A 27,785-nucleotide genomic window follows, 5' to 3' on the forward strand; every position below is an offset into this window, starting at 1 on the left:
CTTATTTTATACGTTACAAATTTATAATATGTAATTTATTAAATATTTTTTAATTTAATTTAATAAAGTCATCAAAGTATTCATGAATAAAAAAGACAGATGAATCGATTTGAAATTCAAAAATATTACTGATTAACTGTATAATTATATTTATTATTTATTTTTAAACCATAATTTTCTTATTTTTAGATTTTTTATTATTTTTTGTACAACATACATCAAAAGCGTATATTAAAAGGTTTACATCAACTATTAATATACACAAACTATTTTATTATATTTAAAAAATCAACAGGAATTGCTGGTAAATTCAAAGTTGGGTTAGTGAAAAAGGAGGAAAATGTTTGTACCCTACCTTCAAAGAACCCCACGAGCCGCCACTGGCACTCGGTAAATCGTAACGTATATGACGACTTTAATATTCATGTTGAACCGGACCGGTAACCAACCATCAGGGTCAAGGGGAGATGGGGACGAGGATTTCGCTGCGTTTACTTATCAAACTCCTTGCACGGCCGCTGGATTTCGATCCCTGCGATCATCTTCGTCGTCCGCGTCGAACACGATTAATATGAAAACGGTGTATGCAGCGCTATCTGTGCGGGCGGTTAGCGCGCGTTCGGACGCTTTCCCGCCGAAATTCGCCTTATCTCCACCACCGGCTGATAACGGAACGTGCGTGCCGATAACGACCGCCGTCGATCACCTCGTACCGGTTTGACTTGGCCAACGATTTTTCGACCATCAACCGTCCGATACCCCGACAGCCGCTGCCGGGAAATCGCTTACGTCGCGTGACGACGACCGCAATGTCCTCTGTCCATCCGACCACGGTGTCCCTTCCTGGTGCCGTGCACGTCCCGTTCGAAATCGTTTCCGCGACCCCGTCCCGTTGATAGGCCCTTGTCGGTCCGATTCGCGGTCGAGTTCACCCGATCCGCACGAGTGGTACGCGTCTATCTTTCCACCCACGATGTCCGATCCGGCCGTGCCACCGTTGTACACGTACACGATCGGTGGCGTCAAGATCGAGATGCCCGTTAAACCATACCCGTCTCAGGTGTCCATGATGGACAAGGTAAGCTGACCACGCGCGCCCTCCCCGCCGATGGTGACTGTCGTGTTTCGTTCTTGCAGGTCATCCGTGGCTGTCAGAAGCAACAGAACTGTCTCTTGGAAAGTCCGACGGGATCTGGCAAGACCTTGGCATTGTTGTGCTCCGCGTTGGCGTGGCAGCGAGCCGAAAGAGGTTAGTGTATTGAATTAGGCGTACCCTTTGGTTCGAACTTGATTCGGCATAGTGCTAGGAAATGCTTTATGTTGCCTTCCGAGATCATCTGGGAGAAGTTTTATGTTGATCTCGTGTTATACCAATTAAGGCACTAGTTTTAAAAATTTAAATCAATATAATTTATAGTCCACTATCAATAAATAGTATATGCCTGAAATGTTCTGGTCGATATATGGTGTGTGTATATAAATATACATAGTATATTTATTTTTACGTTTGGAGTATAAAATGTAGCTTATTATTCTTATCATTGCTGTTGCTTTGATTTATTAGTAGATCGTTTGATAACTAATGTAAAACACTGACTATTATTATAATATTGATTTCTTGATTTAATTTTCTTGAATCCTTGTCTTGAATTAAAATAATAGCCAAAACAAGCCATTAAGATTTTTGTATACCTTAAGAAGACTTCTTAGACTTAGATCTTCAAGAACTATTAGTGTTAAAGTTTATAAGATTGTTATTTTAACTTGTTGTTTTATTGTAATATTGCAATGAATAAATTACCAGTTACTAAGTAATTTATTATATTATCATATTTAATCATATTCTTATCACAATCATTATCATATATAGTGTTAATGCGGCTAGTACTCATGCATCCTATCTGTTCAGTGTTATTATTCATGTGGTTTTTGAACCAAATATCCTATCTTTTATTGAAATGTTTTGCACTTATAGGAGTCTATATGATAAAATTATAAATGTTTTACAAGTTTTTCCAATCCCAATTCAGAATTAATTCTAAATAAAATGAATATTTTAGTACTTAAGTTATATATTCATCTGTAAGAAAATATATCTGCCCTTTATCTGTTAAAATGACAAATTTAGCTCAGGTTACAAAAATAAATTTAAAATTATTCTTGTCTAGCATACCATACAAATCCCTTAATTTCTGACCTATCATCTGCTTCTATTCCCGGTAACCAAATTAAAAGACTAAAGAGACAGTGGTGTCACGACCAGCTAGCCTCTAAATAAATCCTACTTATGTCCGTAGTACCTCCAATGGGAGGCCTCTGCAAACTGTTTAATCTGCTTTTTTATTTTTATTTATTTTAACTTATTCTATATTATCAATTATTCTTATTGTTCTCTTTGAAACAGATTGAATAAAATATAATATGTACAAAAAAAAAAAAAATTTTTTTCTTAAAAATGTATTAATCATTAGTGCAAAGCAATGTTTGGAGTTTCATTAGATTCAACAAATTTTTTTAAACATATTCAAACAAATTAGTTTTCAAAAAATGTATAATATCCTAATTCAGTAGTTACCAAACTTTTGGATCACACATCCCCGTAACAAAAAAAAAATTAATCGCGGCCCAATAATACATGTTTATTTTTTTAATATAAGCAAATTATTGTTGATCGAATAATAAATATATAATAGTATCATATATAATATAAATATTTCCCTTGCGCCTCCCTTGGGAGTCGCACCTTATAGTTTGAGAATTGCTATACTAATTATTAATTTTAATTTCTCTATCTGTATGTTTATTTTTGTTAAAAATGAGTATTGTAATTGTACTTATCATGGTCTAAAACAAAAACTATATTTTTTTCCATAAGATTCAGAATCTTGTACTGCAATAAATTATGTACCTACGGTTTTAAATAATTGTTTAAAAAGTACTGAAAATCCCTAAATGTAAGTGTTGATTATCTTCAAGTTCATTTAGAACAACAAGATATTTTTTATACAGAAGTTAACAGTTTTTAACAAAGTACTAGAATAAAATGTAACAAAAATTAAATTATTATTTACATTATTTTGTAATCTAATAATTTCTATTTAGATAATTTTGAAATAATCTTAATGTTTATACAATCATTAAATTAAATTATAAATTGCAAACAATTTGTAAATTTCGATTTCAATTTTTTTATTTTTATTTAATTAATAAAAATTTGTTTAATATTTTTTTAAGTGACACTGGGCATTAACAATCTAAAAATTTAATTAAGTTAAATTGTTAAGTTAACTATTTGTTATTTTATTTTAGAATTAACTTTTAATTTATTAAATTACATTTTTAATACATGTAATGTATTAACTATTAAGTTAATTTTATACAGAAGTAAAAAAATTAAATTTTTTTTTTATGTGAATCAATTATCCATATAATTATGTTTTGCTTTATTGAATCTTCATTGTATATATTAATATGTTAGCAATTTAAAATAAACATAAGAGTTAATTTAGGATGGAACATAATAAGTTGTAATCATAACCAAGAAAATACCTATTGAGTATGGCTCTGTAAAGAAAATAAGTACAATAATTGGTATAATAATAAAATAATTAAATTGAGAAGAATTAATTTAGGTATTTACTTAAGATTTTGTATGTGTTTAATGAAAACTGTTCTTACATTATTCATAAAAAAATAAATGGGAGTGAATAAATAGATTTAATATGGATATATATGTATGGAATAGGTATACCATATATTGAAGTATTATATTAATAATATAATACCACTTGTATTTATAAAAATAATTACATTCAACATTTATAGTTATATTAATGGTTAAAAAATACAAGTTGTTTTAACTCTATCTACCCCTTTGATAATTGGTTAGTTTAGGTGAAAGAGTTGATCAAATACTCAATAATCTGTTTTCTGAAAATACATGTAACTGTGGGCTTAAAAAAATATCTAAATTGATATTATTAGTAGAAATTCTTTTTATATTATTGATGAGAAAGTGTATAAAACTTATTTATCCTTTGATTTTTAATTTAACAAAGTTATAAAAATGTATTGGTTGAAATTTAATTTAACTAACTTTTTTTTTAGATTAACCCAGTCTTGCTTTTAAGTAATAATATTAATTTATTTATTTAATTAATATTAAATGTAATTCTATTACACTTGTCTTTAAACATATTATGTAGAATTTTTTTTTTAACTTTTTTTTTGACTCCACATCAATTTATAAATTTAACTATAAATGTTTGTCTTAAATAGCTACTAGTTCAGTTAGTTTTCATATATTTTTCACCCCGATATGTTTATCAATCATTAAATTTCCAATTTAATTTTACATACAGTATATTATACAGTATTAAATATGAGCACTGATAAATTCATAGATGGTTTTTAGTTTTTTAGCCTATAAACATTAAAATTTATGTATTTAAAATAATATAGGTGAATTTAAGTTGTCCTCGATAAAACCTTTTTTATTTTTGAAATTTCTCAAAAGTTAAAAATGTATTTATATATCTTAACTCAGTACTTAAATACACAATGTAACAAATGTATATTAATTGTTAATTGATGTACATTTCATTATTTATTATTTAAGTATTACTTTTATTCAGTGGCGCAACTAGGGGTGATGTTTGGGGGTTGTGACCCCCCTCTCGACATTTTTCTATGGTTTTTACAAATTCTACATAGGAAAAAAAATAGTTTATCTTGAAGACGTGAAATGGCTGATTGATATGAAATATCAATATTATTTGTATTATAATTGATAACAATAATAACATGACAATATGGAACGTTTTGTAACGTTTCATTCAACTTTAAAACATCAATGACCTTGCTACTATAATTTTTTGATAGTTGATTGTATTATACTTTTTTTTGTGGTATTACAACATGAAATAGAAGTTAACAGTTTAATTTGTAATTTAAATATTTTATTCATAAACCTAATTTAATCTTACTTCCTTAGCCCTACCAAACTACTGCAGAAAATGCTTATTTTTTCCAAATTCACAATCCCCAATTATATCACTGTCATTTGAGTCTTTTTTGGGATTGCATGAAATTATAAAATTCTATGATAAATTAGTCTTAAGATAATTATAATATAACGTTTGTAATGTTGTTTAGCTATTTTGGTTAAATTTTGGACTCTTGGGTCAGAGTGAAAAGTGCAGTTGGGAACAGAATGAAGCTTTAGAAATTATGAGCAGAGATTGAAATATCTTGATGTGATTGATAATAGAGATTTTGGCTACATTCCATAACTATCTACACTATGTCCTTATTAAGGTCCTTGTATTAATAGTAATCGTGTATATCTAACTGGTTGATTTATTATCAGTGGTGACGCGTGAACAATTTTATAGGGTAGATAACAAGACAACCAAATATATGGTGTTATATAAAATTTATTTAAAAACTAGATCAACATAAAAAAAGTAAATTACGTAAAATAAATATATTTTAATATATACCTAATTTAAATCAGTTCGCCAATTTTGTTTTGTTGCGAATACATCTATTACAATATTTATAAATGTTGGATCTTTTGATAGTTCACCTAACATTTTTTTTCGATAGCTAAAGTAGACAAAGATGAAAGCCTATAATTTGTCATTGAATTTCTTTACAAGGATTTGATACGTTTTAAAGTACTCATGGATGTTTTACTTGAAGCTGTTGTTGCAGGAATAGTTAATACTAATTGAATAAGTTTCGTGACTTCTTGATATACTTCTTGAAGCTCATCTAAAATGATGTTTACCATAATTATAATTTATTTAAAAAATTATTAAAAATATTTAAGAAATATTTCAGGTTCTTAATTTTAAATATAAAATCAATAAATTTTAAAGGAGCGAAATATTTCAATGGATTTGCATATATTATGTAAAGTTCATTTTTTAGACGATCATTATCAAAAATATTTGGATAGTATTTAAAAAGTAGTCTTAATTTTTTTCTAGAAAATGAATTTTATATGATGCAAACATTTTTTCATTTATTATTTCAACAAACTCTAGTTTTTTCAAAATCTTTAAATCTAATATTTATTTGAATAATTAATTAATCAATAATTTCTTACGAAGTCGACGTAAATTAGATTGTTCCTCATTTGTATACTTTAAATTTGTGTTTAATTCAACGGAACATTTTATGATATCGTGTATGGAAATTTCATTTCTCAAATGAAAACAAAAACCGTGAAGTATAACTTTTAATTTCGTTAACACAATATTTAATATCAGTAGTTGATTTATTTTGTAGAATACAAAACGTGTGATCCCACATTCATTTTGAATATTAATACAATTTAAATTTTCTTGAAGTTTTTGCTTCTTTATATTCTAATGATAAACGTAGCGTTGGTCTCTTACCTTTTAAATTGCATTTTTCTTCATACGAAAATGAACCAAGACCTTTATTTAAAATAATATCAATAATATCTGACTTATTAAGTTTTAAATGTATGACTTCATTAAAAAAAATAATAAACATTAAACACGTGTCATTAATTACAGTCTGAATGCAATTAAATTATTAAAATATTATGTCAACAACTTAAGACTTGTCCGATTTTATTTTGCCGATTACCTACATTTGTCGCGTCATTGTCGTGTTATAGTGAATAATACCTAATATATCTAAATTTTATTATTTTTTCATGTTTTCAAAGTGGCAAAAATTAAAATGTTGGTTAGTGATCGTCTGCATCTCCCAATGACTTAAGTGGACGTGGAGAAATGTTTATCCAACTATAAATATTTATAAACAGATAATCGTCGTTAATTTACTTTTGATAACATCAACTACGCTCTAATTGCACAATGCAATTATTTTGATTTTTGAGTAATATGTAAACTTTCATAAATTTCTATAGAATTTTATTGTTAAATAGAATATAGTTATATAGTTTAAATATTAAAAAAAACTTATTTTTATTAATTTAAAAACAAATATTTGTACATTTCTTAGGTAATTTTTAATGGCATTTTTTGTAATTTCTATGTCATATTTACATATATTTTTAGGTAATTTTTTAATGTTTTTAAGGTCATCAACTTCCTAGCCCTACTTATTAATAATATATATTTAGTCACACTCGTTACTCACATAGACACTGTAGAGACAAATTAGTGTAAATAACATTTTATTTATAAAATTATGAAGAAATAAAATATTTATATAGTATAGTAACATATAATAAATAATTCATTTTTAAAATAAAATTATTTTATATTTTTGGGTAGACAATGTTTCATTGTTTCAATGTTTCAATGTTTCATTGTCTACCCTAACGCGCCGCCACTGTTTATTACAGTTTTTAATTGAATTATGTAATAATACATAAATCGACAATTTTTTCTATAGGCAACTCAATATACATGCTTGGCTTAAAATAGGCTATCATGTTTTCCAAGAGTGAATGGTATTAATGAAAACTAAAAATAAAACAATCGTTTTTTGAATAATTGACCTAACTATTAAAATTATAATTATTATAATAATTCATTATTTAAAATAGTACTTTTAAATTAGAGATGACAACCAAAAGTAGTATAAAAAGATTTTTTTTTGTTTGCATTTATTTTTTGAATAATTCAGTAACGAATACAATATTGCTACTATGAGCTAGCTAATAAGTTAGTTGAAACAAGCTTCGTATGCCATATTATGACTTAAGTTTTAGATATTGTTAAAGATAACTTTTAGATAACATTTGATTTTTACTGTTAGAAACAAAAAAGTATGGTTTTTCAGTTTTAATTTCGTGGCATTTTGAATGTAATACTATATAAAATGTACCGATATTTCACTTTTAAGTTTTATCCATAACATAACATCTTTTATTCCATTCATAACAGTTAGTATTGTATATCTTCAACTGAAAAAACATGGTTTGTATCTGTTTCGTAATCATTCGACATCTGTTAAAATCCAAAACCATACAAAAAAAAATATATGTATATAAAATAAAATAAATAAATAAAAAGCAGAAATAAAGAAGACTATACAAATAAAGAGAGATAATATGGCATTGTGCGGACAGAAAACGTTTTTAATTTACTAGAAAAACACATCAATACTAAAAAAAGGGACAAGCAACCCATCTAAGTGCCACTTAGAGAAATGGTTTATTGTTATTCCGGTTTCCGATCTTATATTTGATAAAGATCTTGGCGAAACAAATAGACAGAACGATATCGTCTCGTGTGTGGTTCTCTGCCACTGTCAATGTGTGTTTGTGTGTGCACAATGTACTACAGCAAACAAGATTACTACATCTAGAACACTTGACAGGTTGAATGGGATGAGATTTGTTGGGTACTTTTTTTATTCAATAGCCCTTGGCTTCTACTGTGCCACAGACATACATATTCAGTCGGCATTTTTTTATATTTGAATTTTACATTTTATTTTACTGCTGAAAACTTATCCCGAGGCTTCAAAGTAGGGAATTCGTTTTTATAATAACTCTTTACAAATGTTGTAAGGAGTTTTCTTTTTAATTTATCAATAATAGTCTCGTTATTATATAACCTAAGAATATCCCAAAGAATTATAGGTAAACTATAGTTTCAATAACATTAACAGTTGTCGTAATGTAGTGCAATTCTCTCGTATAAATACACCGACAATAAGTAGGTATAAAAAATGGAATTTTTTTTTCTAATATATCTTCGTAATGTATTCTTTATCATTTTAATTTATTTATAGGTGTACTTGAAATTTAAATTTTTAAACTTTAATTAATAGATTATACTGTCGATAATTATTTGGTGTTATAATTTTAAATTAATGAATTGAAATGTATTGTTATTATTTAAAATTGCTTTTATATTTAGGTTTGTGTGAGTAATACATTTCTTAAACTTGAAATTTCAATTTTTTATTATTTCAATTGTATGGTACCGTTCACATCTAAGATTTTTAAATACGTTTTTTAATTTAGCAAAACAATTAAAAATTATATTTTCAAACTGTACATGTACATTTTTTACTTGATATCCTTTGTAATATATAGGGCGAAGTATTTTATATAGGCCTTTAGAATTGATTTTGTATTCAGTAAGTCTGTATGAGTATTTTGATTCGTGCTTTGTACTGAATTTGTTTTATTTTATTTATAGTTGAGTGTTTTTGATGATATACAACCATAGGAATGAATCAACAAACATAATACATTTCATTTTATTCGACAAGGTAAAAAATCTTAATCATTCGACCATATAAAATATAAAAAAACTACTGAAATATTCAATCTTGTATGTCTCTAATTTCTTCTACACCGCCATTTACGATGTACCACGTAAGCAGACGGTAATTTTTGTGGATTCAAAGACCAAAAAAGAACAAGAAAATGGGGTTAACTCTATACAATAGAATATGATAGAGGGGCATTTTTTCATACTGCACCCATCATCTTTTGAAGTATATCATAAAAATTCCCATTTATTAAAACACCCCTCAAGACGTGAGGGTTGCTTTGTAATGTCTTATTTCCAATTGGCCAATTCCGGTTAGATCAGGATATCCGAAGCATATGGTCTTGTATTTCATGTAGAAGCAGTATCTTATTTTTGTGTATAATTTTATTTCGTTTAGTTGGTCGATGGTGGCCATATGTACATTTTCAAAACGTGTGGTATCTCATAAGTTTTATATGTGTTAACTGTGATGTGCTTTTAGTTTTAATAATTTAAAATTAATTTTCATTGTTAATTTATTGAATCAATTTTAATATTGGTGTTACATTGGTATTGTGCATATGCTTATGAAAAAAATTGACTCAATTAATTTGGTAAATTTAATCATAAATTAAGTCTTATAGGTACATACATTTTTATCTTAAATATACTTTTTAAATGACGACAAAAGTGTAATCTGAATAGTTACTTTTGTGTTTTTTACAAGATTTTTATATTTTTCTTGAAATAATTTTATTTACATAACTTTTGATGCATCCATCAATTTATGTTTTATTTAAACTGACGTATCAATCATCTTCAGGTTTGTGTTCGCTATATGACGTGGATATATTATTATATATATTATATATTTACTTAACATTTACTGGATAAAACAAGTTATTAAATCAAGTATGAAAATTCAGATTGTTACTTAGTAGCAATAATTTCATTTGGACTGTATTTTGAACGTTTTATTAACTTAATGTTACCTCCAATTTTTTATATATATTATATATAAAAAATTGTAATTTTTATTTTTTTAAATATAGAAAATTATATAATATGTACGAGTATGGTACAATAAGCATAAATCAATAGAAAATAATTGATCAGTAGCAAGTAATTATAAGCATTTACAAATACCTATCCTTCTTAAATAAATTATACTATTTTATATGAATAAGGCTTCAGTTTAAGAGGTTATTCACCATGCTTCGGCGGGAGTAGTTATTAAGTTATTTAATTGACTTAATTCCGTTATTCATACTTAGTATCAGGGCTTAACACCGGTAACCGGTTTTTAACGAAAACCGATAAAAAACCGTACATTTGAGAACCGAAAAACGATAACCGCTTTTAGTTTTGGAATGCTGGAAGCGGTTATTGGTTATCGGTAATCAAGGTAAATATCTAAACATTAACATCAAAGCGATTACCTCGTATTTTTAATCCCGGTTTTATAACCAAAACCTATTTCCGACCAAAATAATAAACGTTTTTTTCGTGGTATTAATACTTGAATTATGTCATGCTTATATTATACTAATATAGTTGAATTTAATTTTCTAGCTATTTTTAAATATTTTTTATGATTAATTAGCCCCAAATAGCCCCAAATAATGACCGTCGAATATTGCTTATCTGTTGTGAATATCATATATATATATAGGTATAACTAGAGCGCGGATTTCTATGCAATTGCATATTTTTTTCCTTTCAATATTTTTGGATTTTTGTCAGTTATCTCCACGAATCATCATAATTTGAAGCTAATGGTGAAATGTTTTTTGCATATTTCTGCATATTTAGAGGTTATTGCATATTTTTGCATATTTTGGCAAAATTTAAAATTTATTGCATATTGAAGTGAAATTTTTTAAAAAAAAATGTATAAAATAATATTTTGTCAAGTAGATAAATTAAAACTAAATTTCATAGTCACTAAATAATAGTTTATATATATATATATATATATATTTAGTTATAAAATAAATAATCGATTACAACGTAAACTTAATCGCTCTTGCTGTGTCAGTCGGTTATCGACATACCACTTGCTTCAAATATGCCCCAATAACTTCGGTTGACATCGAATGTTCGTTTTCAGTCTTTAAAAATATGTTAACCGATAAACGACACAGCTTCACAAAAGATAAACTTAAAATGCATATGATTATTCATTTTAATAATAAATAAAATTTTAAAAATAAATTAAGTTCAGAAAATTCCCTAAATTTTTTTGTATTAAGTATTTAAGTAATTAATTATTTTAAGTTGAATTATACATTTTAAATAAATAAAAAATTCTTGCATATTTTTTGCATTTTTTCATAATTTTGACTGCATATTTTTTGCATATTTTCAAGATTTTTACTGCATATTATATGGCATATTTCAATACTTTTAAGTGCATACAAATCCGCGCTCTAGGTATAACTATACATTATAAATACCGTCATAAAGGTCGTCGTCGTGGTGCGCTGATTCCTATTATGAAATAGTTGATGGAATAGAGAATATAATAATTGAGTCCATTTAATATTTATGATATTTTAATACTGTCGTTTTATAACTAAAAAGTTCTGTGGCAATGTATTAAGCTTAGTGTTATCTTAGAAAATTATTATATTTAATTTCGGTTTTTTACAGTTATAAATAAGAAAATTATAACAATACAATTTTTTTATGTAATTTAGTTTTTTAATTATCACTATCTTGATCATAATATATTTTAAACTTTAAAACAGTTTGAAATCGACCAAATTAAAGCATATTAAGTTTTTAATTTTGTAATAATAAAAGTTATATTATCAACCCATGAATCACCTAAATAAACGGTTTTAAAAATATGATTAAAAAATTTAAAAATATGATTTTTAAAAACTGGTTTTCACCGGTAGCCGATTCCTAAAAAACCTTATCATCGGCTTTTAAACGATTAAAGGTTATTATAGTTTTTGAAATATCCTTAAAGAAACGGTTACCGGTTACCATAATAACAAAATTATACGATAACCGGTTACCGGTTTTAAAAAATTTTATTAGGAACGATTTTAAGCCCGGCTTCGTATTTGATGTTTTTGATATAAATCAATTCGTTGAATTTTTAATTAATAAAACAAGAGATCATTGAAATATATGTTGAAACAATTTAAAATTTCTTTACGCTTATAAATTATACGATTATAGTTTTAATTAGTTAAAATAATATACTTAAATAACATATACTAAAAATGTTAATAAAAATTTAAATCAACGTGTATTATGAGAGTTCTATTTAAAATCATTCAGTAAATTATATAGATTTTAATGGATTCTAAACTTAAATTTTGTTGTAGACTCATTAAAAAATATTTAATTTCAGATTTTAGTATAATATTATTATTCGATTAATTAAAAATTATGAAAGTTTACGAGTATACCTTCTAAAAGACAATTATTTTCAATAAATTATAAATAGTAAGAAAATTAACCAGAAATAAATATCACATAGTGTTTCTTTATTAATATGAAAAATTCTTTCATTTAATTATACCCACTAAATATATCTTAAAGGTTATTACTTTTGATCTTCTTGAGGATAATTTTTAATTTTTTATTAACGCTTATTTTACGTCAGTAAAGATTACATAATTTAGAATACAAAAGCGTAATATACTTTTAATTCCATAGTAATGCATATAAAATGATAATGAAAAATTTCAGATTTATATTATAAATTAATTTTGCTATTCTAATTTACTTCCATGTTATAAAAACGTAAAATTTTTCACTTAAAATAAATTAAATTTTAAATTATTAATACTAAATATGAAATAAAAAATTGAAAATATATTTTATTCTAATACATAAAGCATTAAATATTCTACTGAATGACTATTTTAAGTATATTCTAATGTAATAGACGTTCGATGAATATTAAAAAAAATATTCAAATTGATTTAAACTTTATTTATATATGTTTATACTATTTATACTATGAATATGCTTTTGAAGTTAGAACAAAGTATTATTTAACTAATATGTAGTATTATGAACTAGAATTGAGTAATAATTAATAATATTCAAATTTACTTATGATAAAATCGAGTAATGGTTCTTTTTTTTCTATTATAATGAGGGTAAAAAGTAGTGTAATTCGTAATAGGAGTACCTAAATATAAAAATTAATATTGTTTATAGCCACATTGCTTTTATTGATACTCAGTAAAAGTTTCTTAAAAACGTCCAATGGCTTAGAATATTATTTCTTACTATTGTTCTAATTTGAGCTTTAAATTTTTACTCGTTGTTTGCAGTAGAAAATAAAATTAAAATTAGATATTGAGATTATTTACTGCAGAATTGTATGTACCGATAAAGCATGGAGTGTCGGTTAATATAAAATGTGATATGTCCCGTACATTTGATCGTAATATGCGAACTTCAGAACCTGTATGTGTGATTAGAAACAGTTGCTACTTCCTATTACATTTTACATGCGTATAAATTGTACTATAAATGAAGTGAACAAAGTAATGTAGTATGTGTCGTTACGTAGTCAAGGTGAAACATGATGAGTCTTATAATTGATCGAACAAATATTTTGATGGATTCATCAAACCCGTCTTGAAATTGAGGGCGTATGCATAAATTGAATGTAATGTTGAAGGTAATGAAATGTTGACCTAACGATAAGACGATTACCGCGTATCTCGAAGATGTGAAACGCAAGTTTTCCATACCGCTCCGGTGCCCATTTCGGTCTCGCGTATTACAACTTGGGCAACGACTCCGAAGTAAGTATAAGTACTTATACTTCTGTCCGCGTGTAAACTGTTCAGTGTACGAGACATTATTATGACGAAATCTATCGTCGCGGAGCGATGCGGGAAATCGCTTGCTGCGAGTCGAGGGACGTAAAATAATTATCGCGTACAACATGCACACATGTACGCGTACCGGCAATATTATTTAGTGCCGCGTAATACATTGCAAGCTGTGTGACATTTTATCCGGTTGATTGTGCCGCCGCCGCCGATAACGTATATAGCCCGTGGGGAACGGTCGTTGGATGAGATGATGGCGAGCCGCAGGGGTAGAGGGATGACGACGGAAAGCGACCAAATCGAATTCGCAGCGGGTGGTAGGTACACCCTGCGCACGTATGTACGTGTATATATTCGTATAAAAGCACTAGGGGTGGGGGTGAGATAAGCGTACGATACGTATATATGAATACGTTGTCGGTAGGTCGATTTCGATTGCGCGCGGTGAAGCTCTCACGGGGCTACGAGTTCGCCCGCATCGCGACGGTTGTGGTGGCTTTCCGCTTATAACGCATTTCGCGAACGTAACACGTGTAAGTGTGTGCGCGGGCGCGCGCGTGTATTCGAGCGTGCGGTGCTGCCGCGGGAGGTGTGCTGGGCGGCCGGTCGGGCGACGATGGTGACGACATCGTCGCGGGGTCTCGGTGGGGGACGAGGTGGTCGTGCGGCGACGGCGAGAGGTTTCGAGGGCGACGCGGCGGTGGCACGGGGTGACAAAATGGACTCGCCGGCGGACGGGGCGGTAGGCGCAATCATGGCGGACGACAAAAGCAGCCGCGCGCACCCGCCGCGGGTTTGTGATCGATCCGCTGCCGCCGCCGTCGCCGTCGCTGTCAACGCCACGTGGGGCGACGAATTTTCAACCACTCCGCCGCCGCCGCCGCCACCGTGGTAGGTACAATGTACGCGGCGTATACACACGTACGTGCACGGCTGTTCGATCGCGCTAGGGTAGTTCGTGTGTCCGGGATTGGCGGCGGCACAGCCGGCGAAGGGATGGGGTCGAGTTGAGGGTGCACCCCGTGTGTGCGCGTACCAGAGATGTTACTGCTCTCCGGGTGATACGTCCGGTTTGTCAATACGCGGTTCACCGGCAATGGCTTGCGTATTGTACTCGTATACGCCTAATAACGGACGATTGTTTTCCATCGTGTATTAGCCGTATCTCAGCACCTGCGTGCCGTAACGTCGTCGGGGCACGCATTGGGGTGTGGTTCACGTGTGCGTAGGGTTTCCCGCGAGTTCCAGCCACCGTCGAATCGGTTTATTCTTCTGCACGGGAGGTGTAGTTAGATTTTTCTATTTGGTTTTTTTTTTTATTATTCCACGCCGATAGCGGTGACGTTGCGCGTACCTGTACAATGTACCCGGACCCCGGAGATGGCGGTTGAAATCGCATCATTTTCAGTACCCTAGTGCTGGGGGTTTTATTCATGCCCAGGCGTCGTTGTGAAAATGTTATGGGTGCGTGGTTGGGTTAGAAGGTTTTGGATGTAAAAATATGGATTTTTTCGCGTTCGATATGGAATCAGTATATATATGGATATGAACAGTTAATTTATATATTTGTGGTTTATACTAACTTTAACCATAGATTAAATATATATATATTTAAGTACACATTAAACATATTTAATATACTATGATACAATACATGTTATTGATATATGAGTTATGAATTTTATAATTTATATATATTTACATGGCGTGAGATACTTATATTATGTATTATATTTTTGTACAGTATATGATAACCTAGATACTTAGTTGTAGAATATTACGATAGTAATGTTTTGTAGCTTATACCCGTATTAAATTATTTAAATAAATAAAATGTTTATAACAGATATTTATGTTTACTTACTTCAATTTCAAATCATATTTTACTTATTGAACGTTTTAGTGGTAGTTATAAAATATTAAAATAATTTGATGATTAAAAACGTACATGTTATTTACACATTTAATATAATAATAATACTTATAATACCATAATTATTATTTTTTTTATTAAAACTTTGTATAACATTTTGTTTTGATAGTTAGATATTAGCCTAATAACATATTATAATTGGATTATTATTTTATATCGGAAAATGTCTTGTCATTGGTTAAAAAACAAAATTTAATGTCACATATTAACTGTTTCCTATAATTATTTTTTTTACTGTACATATTATAATGAGTATATATATTCAAAAAATGTATTCAAATTTCTAGCCTTAAAAATAAAATTACTTAAAATGTCTATAAAAAATGTAGGTATGCCTAAATTAATCAATTTTGTTCAGTTTTTCAAATACTGGAGAGATAAATTTATATTTAATACTTAAAATAAATTGTTTGCAAAAAATATTAAAATTTAAAATTATGTATATTTTAAGTGCAACATTATCACTATTTTTTATTAAAATAGTCTGTTTTAACACTTACGGCACACGGCAGTTTATTAAAATTAAAGCATTCTGGAGATGTTTATTAAAATATTTATAATATATAAATACTTGTAACCATTAAGAGTAGTCTTGTTTAAATTATTAAGATTCTTATTATATAGTAATTATTTTATAATAACAGTATGAATTAAAACATTACTTAAAAAATGCGATTAACCACTTCCGTATCAAATGTTTGCTTCTTTTAATTTAAATGTATTACTGTATAAAGTATATTGACAGAAATGGGTGGAAAGAATAATAAATCACCATATTACACTAATTCTTCATTAATTCGAGTTTCAAATAATTATTATAATTATTTTAGCATTTCCTTGGACGAATATTTACCTGAATCTAGAGGAAATAATTTTTTGACCTATTAATATAATTATACATATAATATAATTTCTTTAAAGCACTATATTTTTCGATTATTAAATTATCATTTAAATCTCTGATATCAAATTTTATTCATAAATAATATCAATGTTGTACATTTTCAATTGTAGAATTATACTAATATTTAAATAAATAATCAGGTCTATAATAATGTATATTCATTTAGATTTCAAGAACTAACGGTACTTACTTAAAAGGAACGTAAGTCATAGATTGTGAATTACTCATAATTCATAATTTGTACCATAATGTGCGTTAATTAAATATAGTTATATTCTTAGGAATAAAAGTCTAATACTTATTATATCAAAATAATATTTGTATTGCATTGATAAAGTAACATAAAATGTAAAATAATATCTCTGATAGTAAATTATGATGCAAAAATATTTTTACTAATTAGTACATTTTTATAATAAATTATTTCAACTGAACCCATTCTTTTCTGAGTTAATTTAAATTAATATATCTGTATATATAAAAATTTCGTGTCAAAATGTTCGCGATAATCTCCGAAACTACTGGACCGATTTTGATGAAATTTTTTACACCGTGTGTAATTTGGTCCAACTTAAAATATAGGATAGTTTTTTTTCAAATTTTTTAATATTTTAAATATTTTAATTAACTTTTTAATAAATGTGTATGATTGCATGGTGTATTTCGGGTTTTCCCGTGACCGACCGCGACAGTATCTATATAGCTACCTGTAATCTGACCTTTTTTCTATTGTGTGTGTTTTATCGTCGGCGGCGTGTAGATATGAATTGTTCCGAGAATTACTAACCTAACTTATGGTTTTTACTCAATATTATTTTTTGCATTGCAATTATTGTAATAAATATATAGGATAGTTTTTATCTCAATATTATTTTTTGCATTGCAATTGTTGTAATGAAGAAAGTTATAGAATTTTCGAGAAATGTTCAAAGGTATAAAATGCGAAGTTCGGTACGACGTAAATTCAGAAAATATATATGTTGGTTTGTACTTAATTTCAACATTTAGATACTTTACCTATTACTTTTAAATTTTCTCATACATAATAACACTAATACATGGCCTACGAAAATGCCAAAAAACCAACTAATACGCGGGCAACGTCGTGTCGGGACAGCTAGTATATATATATATATATATATTAATGCTACCAAATTAGTAAGTTTTTAATTTTTATAACCAGAAAAATAGTTGGTCTAGTTTCATATTCGATTACCAGTTCATTGAATGTAAAAAACTATCAAAAATAAAATGAAAATCTTTTACTACAGAGAATTAAATATTAATGTCTTGATTAATATTAAAGAAAAAAAAAATTTTTTAAACTGTCTTACCTTATTAACTTAAGCTAAGTTAATGTCATTTGCGAACTTAATTTTAAATATAATTGATGAGATTAATGTTTGAATTAATTTAATTGTTAACTTAGTAAAAAAAGAAAATAAAAAAGCAATTTAAATTATCTGAATGAAAAAAATATATAATTTACTCATTTAGCGTCATAGGAGAATTTAGTTTACAAGTATTGTAGTATGTGAGATAATTTGCAACCTTTTAAAAGTAATCCTACTGGATTACGATATCTATAGAGAATGTTTAATTAAATTGTTTATTTTTTGATTTTTATCACTATTTAACTCTCCTTCTATTTTAATAATTTAAATATAATTCAAATTTATATTTGTCTTGTATATTCTATATGAGTTTTCAAACAAAAACATTTAACAATCAATTTGAATTTTAAATCTAAAATAATATTATTTGACTGAAAAAATTATAACACATTTATCTTATATTAAACAAACATTTATTACCAGTCATAATAATTAAAAGTTCAGTTTTAAGAATAGCGTTGTCGGTCTATTTAGTCAATTAAATAACTCTTTTCTATTTTTTTTATGAGATCTTTTAGTTATTATAACCATTGAAAAAGTAAATTATTGCTTATCGGCTAAAAATAAAAATTTGGCATTGCTTTATAAAAATAAAGTAATCTACAAGTATTTTAATTATTATAAATAAATATATGTTTTAAATGTTATGAAACATTTCTGAAAAACAAGCATCATAGTATTTTCTTATCTTTTAACTATCTGTAAATATTTTTAAAAATTTAATTTTAAACTATTACTCGTAATACTTAATAATTTTTCGTTAACACTGTTATTTTAGTATATGCAGTTTATTTTAAATCTTGAATTAACTGCAATAAATAAATTATAAATATTTATAAATATGTATTCATATTTAATATTTCAATATTTTCAATCAGGTTATATAAAACCCACATTAATTATACCTTATACATATTTATTATACTTTATGAATCTTACGGTATTGTTAATATATATTGTTAAATAATAATATATATATGTATATGTTACGTATGACGTTATATCATTATAGGCTTATAACTTCAATATCAATGTTTAGCTTACTTATAACTTAATTTTTTCTGATATTAACATATTGATTTATTATGAAAGGTTATAAGTTTTATGATCAGAAAATAAATTTAGAAATATAAAGTCAAATATAATACTCAAAATACAGAAACTGTCGAAAGACTATGGAAGCTGAAAAATATCTACAAGTCGTGTAAAGCAATATAAAATAAAAGTTTTATAATGATTTTATGTTTTGATTTTTGTTTGCTACTTTATATTATTCTCTTAATTTATTGAAAAAGCTAAATAAATTGAAATAAAGGGTATACAGTTAATACAAACATTTGTACACGACTATATTTACATAGAAATAATGATTTTATATTATTATTGTTGTTATAGCGTATATTTTTAATTATTTTTTTTACGCACTAAACTTCAGTTATCAATCGTTTAGCAAAAAATGCATTTTAAAAAAAATATATTTGAAACCATTCTATAACTTTCAGTAAATAATAATTTATGATGTTCTAATTACATTTTAACTGCAGTACGTGTTTCAAATTGTCAACGATTTAAGTTAGTAAATAAATAAGAATAAAATTATTGAGAATCATGAGCGATGATCTTGTTCGGTGCGGATGACAAAGCACTCATTTTTATCGCTATCATCCATAAATTGTAATACAACTAATTAATGGAAAATTTAATGTTTTACTATTCGTTAGCGGCGATTTTATGCACCCGCAAGGGTTATGGGTTAAGGGTTATTATGCGTGCGATGTATTCGACTTGAACGTATTTGCAAAGTAAAAAGCCGACGTTCTTTAGTGATTATTATATATATATATTTTTTTTTTATTAAGACCATGAAGTCGGGCGTTCAGCAGTACCCTGCACAAGGTTCTCGTATTTCACAATAATTCGTGGCATGCATGTGTACAACACGCGGTGCATATAATATATAATTACACCGCCATAATATATGCGTATTGTACGTACTCTACTAGTTGGAGCGATGAAAAAAAAAGAAAAAAATGTCGCGTGCTGATCTTCCATACATGCCGGATAGAGAAATTGAAATAAAAAACGGGGATGGAGAAAGGTTTTGAGTGTTACAGCGCTGGAAACCATGTGGGGTATATTCTATTCCATGTACGTAATATACGTATGTATGCACGAAAACTCGCGAACCTAGAATACGATCACGTACACGTAAATATCTGGTCACAGTGGTCCGTACGTACAGAGAATTTGCAATTATTTTCACGTTACTTCCGCGCATGTATTCATACATACGCACTCATGTACCATTGATAGTGGGGTCTAAACGAGTGTATATGTATATGGTATATACGAATATATTAATACGTACGTATGCGAAAACTCGTACATAGGTATATACAACGTTATACGTATTGCGTAAACTCCCTTTATTACTTCACTGATGTATGTATAAATCTCACGCACACGTACGCATGTACGCACGCACACCACTGAGTGCCCTGCACAGCGGGATGGCTTTTCAAGTGGCGGCGTCGACATCGGTCTCGTGGGCGGAAGGTTCGACGAGAGGAGAGCCGCTGTTGTACAGTATATATTTCAATATATATATACCGTACGCGTATTTACAAGGGATGTGATGACGGCGAGAGGAGGGTTGAATGCGACGCGATCAAAGGACTCTGTCCCATGGGTTTCCATGCAGCCATTGCAGCAGCAGCAAAGGAGAAGCGAAGGGTTCGCGTTGTCGTCATATAGTTAGTCGTCGTCGGCCACACGCACCACCGCACACGTCCCCCTCTATTCCTGCGAGTGTGCATAATATAATATTGTCCTCTCTTGGACTAATAGGTCTTTCTCTCCTGCTCGGCTTTCCCCTGCCCTCTGAATGGACTCGTGGTCGTACAACCAATCCAATGCAAATGCTCTCTGCCTAGTCATCGATAACTTCTTTCTCTCTCTCTCTCTGCTATCCCACCTTCTCCTATATATATTTATATATACTATATTACCATTATACGAGTATTATAATATCCTTTATACACATATTTATATGCTCATGGTCCCTAGGGAAAGTTCTATACGTGCGACTTGGTTTGGCGTTTGTTAAACAATGTATATTAAACATATATATATATATATATATATGCGTGTGCGTGTGCACGCGTGTAATATTATCTAGCTCTCTCGTGGGGGATACGTTAATTCGATAAGGATTCCTGTCCGAGCCCGACACGGCTCCGCGCGTGGTGCCAGATATACGTTGGCGCGCGCGCATCATAACCACACGCGGAAGCTTTTAAGTAGACGGAGTATTAATTTCGAGGGTGATGCCCGTCCGGGTATTGAAATCTTTGCCTTTACATATTCATGTACATATATTGTACGTGTGTGCATGCGCGTACATGTATATATATAGTACGTGCGTGTAATAATGTAAGTTATTCGTAGCTGTACTAAATGTATTGTTGCAACCGAACAGGAGAGGGTTTTCGTCCCTGCGTTTTACATATTTTATTGGCGTACGCAGTGGCGGAGTACATACTGGTGAAGGTTTTAACTCTCCCCCCTCCAGGGCAAAAAAAAAAAAGAAAATTGGTTTATTATTGAAGATGTGTAATATATTCGTAGTTTCATTATTACGCTTTGGACTTAAAATATACCACTGTACAAATATTATAATAATTAAACAATTATATTGATAGGTGTTTGAAAAGATGTGTTAACTACGCTGTTTTTCTATTCCAATAGCTACTCATTTACTGTATATCTATTGGTAAAAAAAAGTTGTAAAACATAATTTTTTTTTATATCAGTTATTTATCTGTGTAATTTTGTTAACCCCCCCCCCCCCCCCAGAAAAGTAACCAGATATATTTCTATAAGGGGCCAACATTTTTTGGTCCCTTTCTGTAGTTGTGTTTATCAAATGTGTGTTCGATATCCGTATTTGGAATTCCTAGTTTTCAATCTACACACGTACTATTGTCTTATCTCAAATTTTCAAGTGACGAATATTTATAAGATAGAATCTCAGAATTTAATTTTTGTTATACGATTGTTAATTATATGGAATGGGAGCATGTAAACTCTGCTAGAAAAATAAAACAAGTAAAATTGGATTCATGCAAACTCCGCCAGTGAAGAAAATTGAGTAGTAGTAGTATAAAATGAATATGATATATTATTAAAAGTAATAAGTGAATATTATTATTATATATTATATATATTAAACCATACCTCCATTTTATTTCACTAGATGCATATTTTATATTTTGGTTATATTTGTAGTTCTTAAATAAAACCAATAAATTACCTCGTTGACCAGTAATTAATTTTATATTATTACTTTGTTGCGACATATTTCGTTCAATATAAAATATACACGGAGATACTCAGACTACGAATGATTATGTTCGTCAAAGTATATTTTACGTATAACTTATTTACTGCCGATATCATCATTGGAAATATTAATTTCAGATAATATAAAGATAAAATTATTAATAAATGAATCAATGTGGATATATATCCACCTTGAAATGAATCGAACCATGACAATAATGTTATCAATTTCGACATATATCATCGCAATAGATGTCAACGTATTTAATGTGAGAAGTCACGTGGCAATCTGAGCACTGAGCAGGTAAACAAAAAAAAAACTTGAGGAGTTAACATATACCCAATACAGGTAAGAAAAAAAAAAACTGGCGGAGTTTACACTAGACCTTTTATTATACTTTTATCTTAACTGATATTCTAGCGGAGTTTACAATCGCTCATATGGAATATACATTCAGGATTTAACCGGTCTGGAACAACTAAACACCATAATATTTAAAATCAAAATCAAGTGGACCAGTTCGGGGCCACTGATTTTTCTTTGGGGGCTAGGCCCCCCTTGACGACGTGCCCCCTCAAAGTAAGATTTAATGTACCCCACTGGGCGTACGTATGGTAATATAGTTTAGCCATGCAGCTCGTTTCTTATTTTCTTCAATAACTTTGAACAACGATTTCCATAAACAATTTGATACATAGACCGTCGTTGTGTGGTTGCCTTGATCTGCCTATCAATTTTTATGAGATTGTAGATTAAATTATTAGCTTTGCATCTTATTATCTATAAAAACCAAACAATTTTATCAACTTGTATGTATTTAAGTGGATTCGTGTATAATGTGCAACATTATAAAGTGTATTTACTTTGTGTATGATTTGTAAAATGCATTACCATGCAATATTTATTATTGTACGAGCTGAATTACTCGGCTTCGCACTGGAAATATTTTACTATTTTAGATTAGAGCTTTTATTAGCACGTTTACTCATTATATTTGTTTGATGGCGATAATAACATTCGAACAACTGAACTGATGTAATAATAATACGTAGGCACAGACAAAAAAAAAATATTATACTCTCTAGCTTTTGACAACGGTAAATCGAAAATATTAACTATAAGATACTCGTGTAGAATTTCCCGGAAGCGGATGTATTGCCGATTTTGTTGGAAAAGTTAAAAAAAAAATACACATTTGTAATTATCATTATCATCATAATAATTGATGATTATTTCAGAATTAATTCCATGTAATATATGAATAAAAGTCATTATGTACATTTATAAGTTATAACACAATGATTTATATACAACTGCCATATTAGTATTATAGTGTGTTCTAATAAACCTTATAAATAAAATACCTGTATGACGGCATTTGAACGTTATTCATTTAAAAAAATGTTTTCGACAGTCATAGAATAAAATTTCTATTTAATTTCTAATTTATCTAATTATCTAATTTATAATTTCATGGAGAGTCTCCAGACATCCAAAATACCCCTCTTGTTTACACCTTTGCGTATAGTTATATAATAATCAAGTATGATTTGAATTTTAAAACTATTTTTTCTTTTGTACGTACATGTTCATAAGCATTTTCAAGTATTACTATTAAATGTACTGTTTACATAATCTGTCGAATAGTTTTACTACATTTATTATTGTAATATTATATAACAATATAATCTTTACTTAGACATTACATTATGATAATTTAAAACATTTCAATATTAGAAAAGTTGTACAAATATAAAGATTTACTATTAATAACTATTATAGTATTTCATTTAGAATGAATTGATGACTTGACGTGCAATGAACGTTGCGTAATAAATTGACGGTTGTATCCGAGTTGGGTTCCAGATAATCTGTCTGTATATAAAATTACTTGTCCTGGGTGATTCATCATCGTCTAGCTGGAACCGCTAAAGCTATGAGTATGAGATTTTGACAGTAGTTTTGTTTCATGTTGTAGACACCCACTAAGAAAGGATTTTTTTAAAATTCAACCCTTATCGAGGTTGAAAGGGGTAAAAATGAAAAAAATTACCTAGCTGGAACTGCTGATGCTATAAGTATGAAATTTGGACAGTAGTTTCGTTTCATGTTGTAGACACCCACTATGAAAGGATTTTTAATACCTTCTGGTACCTGCCTAACCTCCTTCCGGGGGTAAAATGGGTAAATATGAAAAAAAACACCTAGCTGGGACCGCTGAAGTTATGATTATAAAATTTAGCTAGTTGTTTTGTTTCATGATATACTTACGCCCCGAAAATGTATTTCCCAAAATTAAACCCTTAAAAAGGTTAAAAGGTGTTTAACATTAGAAATGTAATTTCTTGGCCATATTTTCAGAAAGAGGGTTATATAGGACCTAAATATTATATTTGATAGGATTTTTTTGAATCCGAGCTTTTTCCGCTGAAGATACATTGTTTATACGTTAAGTACGATATAATATGGAGTAAGTTATAATTTAATAGGCTACATTTTATTTTAAAATTTCTCCGATTAGAATTTAATTTTACAATTTGCATTCGAAATACTAAAATACGCTAATATTTTGCCAATTTTTGGTTGTTACAATACATGGACAACTCAGGCACAAAACTTCTAAAAATAAACTGTAATATAAAAACTGATAAACATAAAATATAATACGTAACACAAAAAACTGCACATGGGCGAAGCCAGGTTATTCAGCTAGTCTGGGACCCAACTCCGATACATCCATCAATTTATTACGCAACATTTACCGCACGTTAATTCATAATTGGGTGCGATTATAAAAACAATAACATACGAGTTCGGTCCGACTATAAAAATCATAATATATTAGTTTGATCCGACCACTATGGCAATAAAACCTGTAACTTAAGTATTGATACATTTGATAATATTAAAAAATTAATAGATTTGAGTTTGTAAAAGTTCTATCATTTACATTTTTACCCATTGTGTAAATTTTTAGTCATTTAATTTATTTATTTACCATATACCAATATTCTAATTTTCAATTAATAATTATATACAATATATTAGAAACTTAAAAAAAAACATAACTGTGTTCTAATTTATATGTTACCGATAGTCCTGAGTCTGTAAAAATGAGAAACGAATTTTTATTTTGTATTGACCCAACTAGAGTAGTTTTTATAAAATTATGGGACCCAACTAGTGTACTACCTGAAAAATACTGGGACGTAACTAGACTAAATAAGAGTCTTCGAAACCCAAATAATAAATACCGTATATCTGAAACAAATATGATTAATATATAATATTTATTAATCAGTAATCATTATATTATACTTGATTAAAGAAGAATTCAAATATTTACTGTATTATAGTTACTATATATCAGTTGACAGAATCCAATGGTTTGATTAATTATTATTTAAGTTTAAATTGATTTTTGTAGTTATTTTGTGTACGTATATAATATGTTGGCAGTTATTGTACATAAATAATTTTGTATTTAAGACTATTAATATTATTCCCAAATTACTACTGATTTACGCCTTAATAAACAATATTAAGATTAAGTTCTGATATCATTTTTATTTTGGACGTGTCGGAACAATTACTTAATTACTTGTATAATACAATATTATGCAGTAAATATTTCACAATTGAACAAGTTTTAGTTGTTTATTTTTAGTGAATATCATATGTGTATTTATTTACTTAAAAAATGATTTAAAATATAAATTTACAAGTACACGATTAACTAACTTATAATACCTATAGTTATTATTATGTAGTTATATTAATATAAGAATCTAAATAAAATAACAACAGATTTGAGCTTTGAGCTTCTTTAAAACCAAATTATTTCTTCTAATTTTCACAAGCGAAATAACTAACACCATAAGTAAAAATTCGAATTTTAATAAAATAATATTTAATTTATTTGTCTCTAATGTATTATTTTAAAAATAAAGAAATGATACCTCCTTAAAATGACTTAAAATTATGCGTATATTATTGTTAGGTAAAAGTTGAAGGCAATATTTTATACTTTGCATTGAAACAATAACAATTTCAGAAATGCAATCCTTTATTCTATTTTTAAACCAAATTCAGTTGTAATTGATTAAAATAATTATGAGTTGCTCTTCATTTAAAAAAAGTATTTTAGAAGTATTCGCTAAATGAGTGTCAAATAAATAAAACATATTTCCAAGAAATTGTATGCTCAGTCCTGAATCCAACAAAATTGTATAAATATTGCAAATCCAGGAATTACTTAATACAAAGGACAATAAAAGTTTAACGGTCGCGAGCTTTATTATTAAGTTTACTTGTCTGTGCTAGTGATTTGAAACACAAAAGGATCAATTTTGTTTGTTCGTTTTCCGATTTACTTTGTTGAAGAAAATACCCTTCCGGACCGATAAAGCATTGAACCATTTTTATGTTTAGATATTTGTTCTTGAATTCAATTTTGACTTTGACTTCGGTATTGTGCGCTATAAGTTTTATATTATATACTATTACATATATATATACATGCAACAATGTTATATAATATCATCTATTTCATTTTAGTTGTAACATTTTATTTCAAATAAAAGGCTATAAATTATTTTCCAGATTGTCTGCGCAGAATAACTATGACAAAGATCCATTTCAGTTAACATTTTTAACATAATATATATTTTTCATAATTGGGTTATTCTATTTACTTATTTTTAAATATATATCCTCTGATATAATGTCAAATACAGTCTGTGAAGTGGTTCCTTTGTGCAAGCGAGGACTCACCCCTGTTAAATTCTCCCTCGCCCTCGAGGCTCCCCATAGGGTTAATTAATACGTCTCTCATTCTATTGGTCGCCTAATAGTTGTTGGAGTGTAGCATGGTATATGTATAGTGTGTATTCATGGGCGCTCCCTTTCGTATTGTATTGAAAAAAAGCATCGTATATATATAAAAAAAAAAAAAACCACTTACAACTTGGATTGTCAATATGAAAAAATGTCCTAGTCTAGAATGGCGGTTTTAATTGGCTCTTATTGCGTATCCATCGTGTCCCTTTCTTGTGATTGAATACAAACCCCGAGGACAGATTTAAAACGTAATAAGCTAAAGCCTGCACGAGGAATTATATAAATAAATATATATATATATGTGTGTGTGTGTGTGTGTGTGTGTGTGTGTGTGTGTGTGTGTGTGT

General features: G+C 28.6%; 1 protein-coding gene across 2 annotated transcripts in view; it reads left to right on the forward strand.

The window, feature by feature from the left end:
- The first annotated feature begins 704 nt into the window (after nt 1-704).
- LOC112692359 (Fanconi anemia group J protein homolog) overlaps nt 705-27,785 on the forward strand; it is a 47,232-nt gene continuing 20,151 nt past the window's right edge. Inside the window, exons 1-2 of one of the 2 annotated variants that reach the window (XM_025567011.1) lie at nt 705-1,078; nt 1,138-1,249. In XM_025567011.1, coding sequence (XP_025422796.1) covers nt 974-1,078; nt 1,138-1,249 — 217 coding nt within the window. In that variant the 5' untranslated portion in view covers nt 705-973. The remainder of the gene's footprint in view (nt 1,079-1,137; nt 1,250-27,785) is intronic. The other variant, XM_025567009.1, reaches the window with a different exon arrangement.

The sequence above is a fragment of the Sipha flava genome, unplaced genomic scaffold (assembly GCF_003268045.1).
Source record: "Sipha flava isolate LNK unplaced genomic scaffold, YSA_version1 73_pilon_pilon, whole genome shotgun sequence".
Taxonomy (NCBI): domain Eukaryota; kingdom Metazoa; phylum Arthropoda; class Insecta; order Hemiptera; family Aphididae; genus Sipha; species Sipha flava.